Genomic DNA, 11,143 nt, shown 5'->3' with positions numbered 1-11,143 from the left:
TTACCAAATTAAAATATTAAACATGCAATTTTGATTGAAATTGCTTTAAGCTGACAAATTAATTTGGAAAATATTGACATGTTTTTAATATTCAGTCTTTCCATCCAAGAACAAGGGTAGGTCCTTCTATTTATGCAAAATTTCCTTATAAATCTCCTAATATATTTTGGAATTTTCTTAACATAGATAATGTACATTTCCCATAAGGGAATTTCCTTGGCTTTGCTATACCAGTCTTTTGTTTTCTGCCTTCAACTAGGAATAATCTTATCTTTTTCTGTTGCATCTTATCTCTATCCCCTAAGTAATTAAATGTCCTGAAAGTTACAGAGCTGCTTGCTAATTGTCCCCTTGATTCCATCCTCCTCTTCTTTTAGTATAAACTCCTCACTCCCAAATATTAGCAGGGAAGACACATTTCCCAGCCTCCCTTGCAGCCACATGTGAAAACTTCTGGCAAATAAGATGTGTGTAGAAGGGAGAACTTTCCAGAACGCTCGGCGAGAGGCAGAGGATCGGCGGCTGCCCCAACTGTGCACAGCTACCCAATCTTTCCCGCTCCCCCACACCAACCTCCACCCGCTCAACCGCTGTAGAAAATGGTGAAAGAAACCACTTACTATGATGTTTTGGGGGTCAAACCCAATACCACCCAGGAAGAGTTGAAAAAAGCTTATAGGAAACTGGCCATGAAGAACCATCCTGATAAGAATCCAAATGAAGGCGAGAAGTTTAAACAGATTTCTCAAGCATATGAAGTGCTCTCTGATGCAAAGAAAAGAGAATTATATGACAAAGGAGGAGAACAGACCATCAAAGAGGGTGGAGCAGGTGGTGGTTCTGGTTCCCCCATGGACATCTTTGATATGTTTTTTGGAGGTGGTGGAAGGATGCAGAGAGAAAGGAGAGGAAAAAATGTTGTGCATCAACTCTCAGTAACATTAGAAGATTTATTTAATGGTGCAACAAGAAAACTAGCTCTGCAAAAGAATGTGATTTGTGACAAATGTGAAAGTAGAGGTGGTAAGAAAGGAGCAGTAGAGTGCTGTCCTAATTGTCGAGGTACTGGAATGAGATACAAATTCATCAGATAGGACCTGGAATGGTTCAGCAAATTCAGTCTGTGTGCATGGAGTGTCAGGGCCATGGGGAACAGATCAGCCCTAAAGATAGATGTAAAAGTTGCAATGGAAGGAAGATAGTTTGAGAGAAGAAGATTCTACAAGTTCATATTGACAAAGGCATGAAAGATGGCCAGAACATAACATTCTATGGTGAAGGAGACCAAGAGCCAGGACTGGAGCCAGGAGATATTATCATTGTTTTAGACCAGAAGGACCATGCTATTTTTACTAGATGAGGAGAAGACCTTTGCATGTGTATGGACATACAGCTGGTTGAAGCATTGTGCAGCTTCCAAAAGCCAATATCCACTCTTGACAATCAAACCATAGTCATCACCTCTCATCCACGTCAGATTGTCAAGCATGAAGATATTAAGTGTGTGCTGACCGAAAGCATGCCAATTTATGGTAGACCATATGAAAAGGGGTGCTTAATCATCGAATTTAAGGTTAACTTTTCTGAGAATGGCTTCCTCTCTCCTAATAAACTCTCTTTGCTGGAGAAACTCCTGCCTGAGAGAGAGGAAGTAGAAGAGACTGACGAAATGGATCAGGTAGAACTGGTGGACTTTGATCCAAACCAGGAGCAGTGACGCCATTACAATGGAGAAGCCTATGAGGATGATGACCATCACCCCAGAGGTGGGGTTCAGTGTCAGACATCTTAATGGGGGTGAGTGAATAACACTCACTACTGGCATTTTATATGCAGTAGTGAATAAGTGAAGGACTGTAATCATATACTCACTACTTGCTATTATTTTTGTTTTAATATTCAACAATTAGTAGTGTTTTAAAGTCAAATGAATAATAAACTTAAATATAAAAGTTCTGACTTTGCCCTGTATGTATGATGACTTCAGTGTGCAAGATGAAGTTTAATACTTGTAAAAACGACTTTTGGTTTAAAAGGAGAAAAAAAAAGTCCCCCTTCCCCCTGGGTGTTTTGTTAGGCCATATCTTGTAATTGTTTTCAGCTGTGCACTTGGAATAGCTTAGACTGAAATGCTAGGTATATGTATTGACTCCAGTGTATGGCCCTTGCTTCTTAAGCTATGAAATTAAAACTCTGTATTTAACTGGTAATCAGAAGAAACTTAATTTGTAGAGAAGTGTTGGTTTCTATAGTTATTTGTATTACGTGGGGTTCATTGTGATGCCTTTGAGTTTATTGCCTCAACTACTACTTGAAGAAGGCATAATATAAAATTTAGCCTGTGGTATCAGTGATGGAAATGATAACTTTCTAAAGAAGGGGTTTATCATCATATACTGCTTCTAGAATTGCATTCCCTTCAGCTATGCCATCTTATATATGTTGATCAGTCCTGGTTATATTTTGTTTTTACCTCTTCTGTTTGGACCATGATAAGCCCCAGAGTAGGGACTTCAGGAGTTTGGGTAACTTAGAAGTGAAGAGAACTTTTACATGGAGAAGCAATTTGCATGTATGAGATAAAAAAGTGTTCCTTAGATACACTAAAGGCTTAAATTTAAACCATTTAACTTACGTTCCAAAGTAACTGTAATGACGGTAGTATATAGCAAATTATGACAAATAGCTTTAATTGTATGTTTAAAAATCACCATATGTTCACATGCTTAAATCTAGTAATCAGAAGTTAGGTAATTCTTGAAATGTGTAATTTCTCCTTAATATACTGATTACAAAGAAAAAAAAAAAAAAGATGTGTGTAGAAGTTATATAGGTAGCTTTGAGGTCACCTTCTTTAAAAGAAACTGCTTTCCTACCACTTTTTCTTCCTCCTTCATTGGCTGGGAAATGACTACAACTTGAAAAGAGATGGAAGCTTCTATGCAGCCTGAAGGAGCCACCTACCAACTCTGCACTACGCATCTCTGGGCAACAGTGAGAAAGAAAAATAAACTGTTATCTTATTTAAGCTTATTTTGGTATCACTATGTTAAAGCAGTTTAGCTTGCACTCTAAATACATCGGAATTTAATCTTTTGTCTTCTTATGTATTTTAAGCCTCAGCAAAGTTAATCATTCATATTAGCTTAGAAGATCACTTATATGCTGACTATATATAAATATGGGTCTCAAACCTGCATTTCCCTCTTAATTTTTGTACAGATAGATCCAAATGCCTCTTGAATAATTCTGAGATGCATTTTAATACCTTAAACTTAGAGTGAATAAAATTGGACCCATTATCTTGTTGATGGAAATCCCTGTGTTGTGCACATATTTAACATGCTTGACTGCTAACCAGAAGGTTTGCAGTTTGAGTCCACCCAAAGGTACCTGGGAAGAAATGCTTGGTAATTTACTTCTGAACATAAAATAGCCATTGAAAACCTGTGGAGCATAGTTCCACTCTGACGTACATGAGGTTGTCATGAGTCAGAATTGACTTGATGGAAAATTGGTTTTGGTTATCTTGCCCACTCTCTATCTTGTTTTATATTCATTATCCTAATTTATAAGAAGCCCTGGTAACACAATAGTGAAGTGCTCATCTGCTAACCAAAAAGATGGCAGTTTGAACCCAACTAGTGGCTTTGCAGGAGAAAGACTTGGTGATCTACTTTTATAAAGATTACAGCCAAAGTTAAGTACATGTATGAGCTGTAAAAATGTCCATGTAAATAGAAGAGCTAACAGGGGGCAAAGATAAGAAAACTTGTTAGCCATAGCCAAACACCTTGAGGGAGTAGGTCACAAGGCCTATGAGCTCAGAACCATAGTCACAGTGATCACCAAGGTCAATAGGCATAACACAGTGCACAAAGACATTGTTCTACATCCTGAGTTGGTGAGTACTGGCTGGAGTCTTAAAAGCTTGTGAGCAAGCCATCTAAGGTGCAACTATTTGTCTCTCTTCATCAGAGCAAAGAAGAGAGAGGAAAACTGAAGATAGATGGAAACAATTAGTCCAAGGGACAAATGGACCTGGGATCCTCAGCGTCTACGACCACTAGATGGTTTCTGGTTAACACTGCCAACTACTCTGAAAAGGATCACAGTAGGAGATTCTGGATAGAGTGGGAAGAAAATGTGGAATAAGTATAGTAATAATAATAACAAAAGACCAGGCTTATTGGTCTGATAAAGCCTTGTGGAACCCCCAAAACTATGGCCCTTAGTCACCCTTTGGGCCTGGAACTGAACTCATTTCCCATAGTTCAGTTCTCAGCCAAATAATAGTCAGGCCTCTGAGGTGAACAATAATAACAGGAAGGTATGCACTTCTTATAACAACCAAACATCAGACATCAGAAGGGTAGCATTTGCCAATGGGAAAGAAGGATAAAGGATAAAGGGATATGATGACCACAGGGAAGAAGTGGGAAGAATGTTGTTATAATGTGGGGATTATAATCAATGTCATGAAATAAAATGTGTATGAACCATTGAATGGAAAAACAATTTACTCTGTAACTTTCATCCAAATCACTATAAAAAGTTAATGATAAATAAATAAAGGTCATTGGTGACCCCCACTTTGCTAAAAAAAGAAAAAGGAAAAAAAATATGACAGACTGAAAAAGTATGAGACAGTTCTACTCTGTCACACGGGTCATATGAGTCAGAATTGACTAGATAGCACCCAACGATAACAACAATATAACAATTAGGAGTACGGACTCTGAAGGCAGATTGACTGGGTTCAAATCCTAGTTCTGCCACTTACTATCTGAATGAATTTGAGGAAGTCACTTAACCTCTGTGTGCCTCAATTTCTTCATTTGTATAAAAGGAAAAAAAACAGGGTTGTTGTGATAATCAAATAGCCTTGTGTATATAAAATGTTTAGGAATTTGACTGGCACTTAGTAAGTGCTCTATATGTTTGGTGTTACTATTACTCTTACAAGGAGCTTACAAGGTGATGTAGTGTTTAAAGTGCTTGGCTACTAACCAAAAGGTTGGCGGTTTGAACCCACCAGGTCCTCCGTGGGAAAAAGATGACTGGCTTCAGTAAAAGATTTACAGCCTTGAAAACCCAAGGGGTCTGTTCTACTCTGTCCTATGTTGTTGTTGTTGTTGTTGTTATGTGCCGTCGAGTCGGCCCCGACTCATAGCGACCCCTCCTTGGGTTTCCCAGGCAGTATCACTACGGAAGTAGGATTGCCCAACCTTCCTTTCAAGGAGTGGTTGGTGGGTTTGAACCGCCAGCTGTCTGGTTAGCAGGCAAGTGTCTTAACCACTATGCTACCAGAGCGCCTACTCTGTCCTATAGGGTTGCTGTAAATTGGAATTGACTTAGTGGCAGTGAGTGTAGTATTACTATTACTTTCATGCTTTTAGTCATCCAAACCATTTCTGCTCTAGATGATTGTAATAGTGTTCATGTCTCCAATCTTGTCCCCTTCCAATCCATTTTCTAGAATGCCACCAGAATCATCTTTCAGAAATACAAATTTGAAATTGATCATATGATTCTATTGCTTTCAGTGTCTTTCTATCATGTTCAAGACAAAATCCAAACATTTCAGAATTGAATGTCAAATACTGGGTCATCTGATTCTTTTTCACTTTCCCAGTCTTATCTCCCACAAAAACCTCTGAGGCTTCAAGCCAATGGATTTTTTAATTTATTTTTTAATTGGCAAAATGAAATCTCTACATCATGTACCAAAATGATGTTAAAGACCTAGATGTAAACATTTAAATGGTAAAACAAATAGACAAAAACGGATCTGATATCTTCATGAGAAAGGTAGAAATACTCATAATGTTAGGTGACAAAAGCGATATATAAAACTAGTTATAAAATGCAATTTCAAATTTACTTGTAAAAAGTAAGTAAGTAGAGGGGAACCACTTTCCACCAAGAAAGAAGAGCCAAGAATGGAGTGTGTCCTTTTGACCCGGGTCCCTGGACTGAGAAATACCCAGACCCAGGGGAAGATTGATGAGGAGGACACACCCCCCCTCGCCCTGAGCTCTCATAGAGGGAAAACCTTCCCTGGAACTGATGCCCTGAATTGACTTCTAACTTCCTAAACTGTGAGAGAATAAATTTCTATTTGTTAAAACCATCCACTTGTGGTATTTCTGTTATAGCTGCTTTAGATAACTAAAAGAGAATTACAACGTGTTTAGTGCTTTAATTTTACCTCCTAGTTCATTGTGTAGTGCTTGGGGTCTTAAAAGCTTACAAGTAGCCATCCAAACCATAATTGATCTGTATTCATCTGGAACAATAGAAGAAGAAGGAGGGTTGGGAATAGGAGGAGGATATGGAATGTGTGGCTAATTGCCTCCATGAACAACTGCCTCCATTGCCATGAGACTAGAGGAATTGAATGGTGCCCAGCTACCACTACTGAACATTTTGATCAAAGATTCTGTAGAAGAATCTTAATCAAATGGGGGAAATTCAGAACAGAAGTCAGATTGGGCAATGTACTTCCATAAAGATGCACAGCCTCGAAAACCCGATGGGGGTTGCTGTGAGTCGGAATCGACTCGATGGCAGTGGCTTTTTTTTTTTTTTGTTCTAGACTTTCTGGAACTATTGTCCTGAGATAATCTTTAAACCTTAAACCAAAAATATCCCTAAAGTTTTCTTAAGACCAAACAGTTTAGCTTAACTAATAAAAAAATATCAGCTTCCAGCATTATACTCTTTTTAAGAACTATCTATATGGGATAAGATTGACAACAGCAACTCAAAAGTTTATCTAGGAACTTTAGGGGGCAGTAAGTTTATGTTAATGAGGGAGGAACAACTCAGAAAATGGGTGCTAATGGTTGCACAACTTGAAGAATGTAATTAATTTCACTAAATTGTATATGTAGAAACTGTTGACTTGGTATGTATTTTGTCATGTATTTAAAATTATTAAAATAAAATTTCAAGAGAAAAATATATAACAAAAAAAAAAAAAAACTAAATAGAGAAAAGATGGTAACAGTGGAGGATCATGAATGATTTTAAGTTTGTCTTACTTTCTGCATTTTCCAAATTTCTATAGAAGATATGTATAACTCTTAAAATAAGACACTTTCAATAAATGTTATATTATAAAAAATGTTAAACCAGTAACAGATCTGAGTTAACAGATGGTCACTGAAGGCACAAAGATCAGTGTTCACATCCCTTTAATGAGTATCAGTGACAGCAAACCTCAGCAGAACAAAAGAATCAGTGTGGAATTATCTATTTTTAAAGGCAAGTTGTGGGCACAGAGTGACTAAGATATTGGGGCTGCCACACACCTGTTTTTGACATGGGAGTATAAGGGATCTCATAAGTTTTAATAAATGTTGGTGGTTTATAAAACAATTCTAAAGGCATTGACCCATGTCACTGTAGTTTTGAGTATTTCACTATACATAAATTATGTTACAATAAAATGCATTTTAAAAAAAACAATTCTGCAGAGCAGAGTTGTTACTGTCGTTATTTATGTTCTCAGTTTTTATAATTGATAGCGCTATGTTGCCTGTATCATCACTATTGAAGTAGTTACATTCTCTCTCCCCACCTCTGCAGAAGTTGTGAGGGCTGTGGCACTTGTTCACTTTTTCCTCTGGTTCTCAGTCCTTCCTGATACTCAGTTTAGAGCCCCGTGGAAAGCTGGATTAACAAGGAAATGGAGCAGCTCTGCTTGGATTATTTGCTCCAAAGAGCACTGATATTTTATCCCCTAGTAATGGAAGGAGGAAGGGCAGGATTACTCTGTGTGTGTGTGTGTGTGTGTGTTGAGAGAGAGAGAGATGATGCAGAGACGCTTGTTGGAAAAAAAAATTAAAAGGACACTTGGGAGAGGGTGTTTCCAGAGCCCAGGGTAGGAAGGTGCCACAAATAAAGTGTTTGTTGAACTACAGATTCCAATCACTTATTTGATTACTCTTGCCTCTGGGCTGGAGATTTGGAAACTTGTTTTCAAAATTGAGGTGGGCAGTGGGGGAAATGAGAGTGGTGAGCCCTTTAATTAATTATGCCTGGGCGCCATCTGGTGGTTTCCCTTTTATTCCAAATTAAGTGTAGATTCATTCATCCAAACAATGGTAATCAAGACAGTGTAGTACTACTGCACTGGTATAGACATATAAGTCAATGGAACATTAGGGAGGGTCCGGAAAAAAACCATACATCCATGGTCAACTGATTTTTGATGAGAATGCCAAGACCATTCAGACTGCTCTGGGGAAAGAATAGTCTCTTGAAAAAGTGGTGCTTTGGTAACTGGATATCCACATGCAAAGGAATAAAGTTGCATCACACCATGTACAAAAATTTATTCCAAATGTAACAAACTAAAAGTAAGTACTAAAACTATAACATTTTGTCTTAGTAATTTAATGTTATTATAACAGAAATACAAATAGGTGGCTTTAACAAACAGAAATTTATTTTCTTACAGTTTAGAAGGCTGGAAGTCTAAATTCAGGACATCAGCTCTAGGGCAAGCCTTTCTTTCTCTCTTGGCTCTGGGGGAAGGTCCTTGTTCCTTGGTTCTTTGTGATCTTCATGTGGCATGGCTTCTATCTTCCTCCATCTCTGCTTGCTTGCTTGTCCCAATCTGGTCTTTTTATATCTCAAAGGTGATCGGTTTAAAACATTGTACATTAAAAACCAAAAAAAAAAAAAACTAAATCCACTGCTGTCGAGTTGATACTGACTCATAACCACTGTACAGCACAAAGTAGAACTGCCCCTGTTGCATTTCCAAGACTGTAAATCATTTACAGAAGCAGATTATCTCCACTTTCTTCCATAAACTGGCTAGTGGGTTCAAACTGCCAACCTTTTGGTTAGCAACTGAGTGCTTTAACCACTGTGCCACCAGGATTCACACCAGACATTAGTGCTGGCAAAGGAACATAACAAAGACAATCTATTCCCAGATGAGATTATAACCACATATATAGTGGTTAAGATTCACAGTACAGATTTTTGTGGGACACAATTAAGTACAAAATGCACTCTACCAAGAAAACCTAGGAATAAAACTTTATGACCTTGGATTTGGCAAAAGATGCTTAGAGACAACACCAAAAGCACAAGCAATGTTCTGGTTACCTAGTGCCACTCTGACAGGAAACATACCACAAATGGGATGGCCTTAACAAATAGGACTTTATTCTTAAAATGTAGAGGCTTTAAGTCCAAGTCCAAAGTGCCAGGCTCTAGGGGCTGGGTGAAAGCCGCTCAATCTTGGGGTCCAGCTGTGCTTCCTGCTCCTGGCCGACTGGAGCTAGAGGTGTTTCTTTACTCAGACAGCTGCTGGCTGCTGAGGCTGAGAAGCTCCAAGGTTGACAAGTAAATCGGCACAGTCCCAATGTTTCCAAACCACATGACAGACAATTAACTTAAGTCCATTGTAAGTCCCAAGGTCGGCAGAGCATATCAGACTGCTGAGCAATGACACGGCTACATGCAGGGTCCAAGTGTGCCATAGGCTAGAGACCATTTCCAAAGCTGCTGCTTATATATAGGAAGCAGACCACATACTCAAAGGCAGCTACTCAGCTGCTCACAGTAGCTTCCACTATGGAGTTGATTACCAGTCTCATCATGGGGAATACTACATCCAGCTGCCCAGCCACTCAACCAGGCCTAGCCAAGTTGACACACAAACATAACCACCACAAGCAACAAAAGAAAACAATAGATAAAACAGATTTCATTAAAATGAAAAAGTTTTGTCCTTCAAAGGACACCATCAAGAAAGTGAAAAGACAACCCACAGAATGGGAGAAAATATTTGCAAAGCATATATCTGATAAGGGACTCATATATAGAACATATAAAGAATTCTTACACTAGAACAATAAAAAGAAAAGTAACCCAATTAAAAAACAGGCCAAGAATCTGAATAGACATTTCTTTAAGAAAGATATACAAATGGCCAATAAGCACACGAAAAGATGCTCAATGTTATTAGTCATCAGGAAAATGCAGATCAAAATCATAATGTGATACCACTTCATAAACATTAGGATGACTAGAATCAAAAAGTCAGATAATAACAAGTGTTGCGGAGGATGTGGAGAAATTGGAACACTCATTTATTGCTAGTGGGAATGTAAAATGGTGAAGCCGCTTTAGAAAACAGTCTGGCAATTTCTCAAATGATTAAACATGGGGTTACCATATAAGCCAGCAATTCCACTCCCAGGTATATACTCAAGATAAATGAAAAGATATGTTCACAGAATAATTTGTACATGAACATTTATAGCAAAATAATTCATAATAGACAACAGATAGAAACAACACATCCACCGACTGACAAACAGATAAACAAAATATGGTATGTCCACATATGAAATATTACTTGGCCATAAAAAGGAATGAAGTACAGATACATACTACAACATGGATGAACCTTGAAAACATTATGTAAAGTGAATGAAAGATAATGAATTGGTAAGGCTATACTATATTAATACAAGCATGCCTAGGAGATATTGAAGGTTCGGTTCTAGACTACTACAATAAAGCAAATATTGCCATAAAGTGAGCCACATGGAGTTTTTGGTTTCCCAATGCATGTGAAAGTCAAGTTTACACTATACTATAGTCTATTAGTCAGCCGCAGGGACCCAGGTAAGGGTGGTATGAGAGGTTCCAAAACAGGGAGGCAAACTTGTCTGTTGGTTTGTCCTACCGTGGTGACGTGTTGATGTGAGTTTGAGGCTGAGCCACTGGTGTTTCAAACCCAGGAGGATGCACGTGGTGCACAGATATCAGTCCAGCTTACAGACTGAGACAGACTAGGAAGAAGGAAGAGGCCGTCCACTTCTCAAAGAATTGGCCAGGGAAAACCTTATGGATAGCAAAGAAACACTGTTTGATACATTACTGTGCAACTTTATGAATAGTCAAGTTAGCTTAGAAGGCTCTCAAAATAGGACTGAGAAAGAGCTGCATCATTAGAGTAAACCCACCTTTACTCCTATGGATAAGGTAAAGCTTTCGAGACCTCCATTTGCTGATGTGGCACCACTCAAACTGAAGAGAAACAGCTACAGACATCCATTAATCATCAGAACATGGAATGTACAAAGTATGAATCTAGGAAAATTGGAAGTTG

General features: G+C 38.3%; 1 protein-coding gene across 1 annotated transcript; it reads left to right on the top strand.

The window, feature by feature from the left end:
- The first annotated feature begins 599 nt into the window (after positions 1–599).
- Positions 600–1,717, top strand: LOC103198267 (dnaJ homolog subfamily A member 1-like). Its single transcript, XM_042781154.1, has 2 exons — positions 600–917; positions 1,478–1,717. Exons 1-2 carry the CDS (start codon positions 600–602, stop codon positions 1,715–1,717), a joined length of 558 nt encoding a protein of 185 aa, XP_042637088.1.
- Positions 1,718–11,143: the final 9,426 nt, after the last annotated feature.

The sequence above is a fragment of the Orycteropus afer genome, unplaced genomic scaffold (genome assembly GCF_000298275.1).
Source record: "Orycteropus afer afer isolate SDZICR_OR568_19922 unplaced genomic scaffold, OryAfe1.0 scaffold00089, whole genome shotgun sequence".
Lineage (NCBI taxonomy): Eukaryota > Metazoa > Chordata > Mammalia > Tubulidentata > Orycteropodidae > Orycteropus > Orycteropus afer.
The sequence above is the reverse complement of the archived record's forward strand: the minus strand, read 5'-3'. Positions and strand labels throughout refer to the sequence as shown.

What these genes read in the sequence shown, in the direction of transcription:
- LOC103198267 (XM_042781154.1), top strand. Translation starts at nt 600, where the DNA reads ATGGTGAAAGAAACCACTTACTATGATGTTTTGGGGGTCAAACCCAAT. An exon ending in GAGAAAGGAGAGGAAAAAAT is followed by an intron (nt 918 to 1,477) that starts GTTGTGCATCAA and finishes CATCCACGTCAG; the next exon opens with ATTGTCAAGCATGAAGATAT.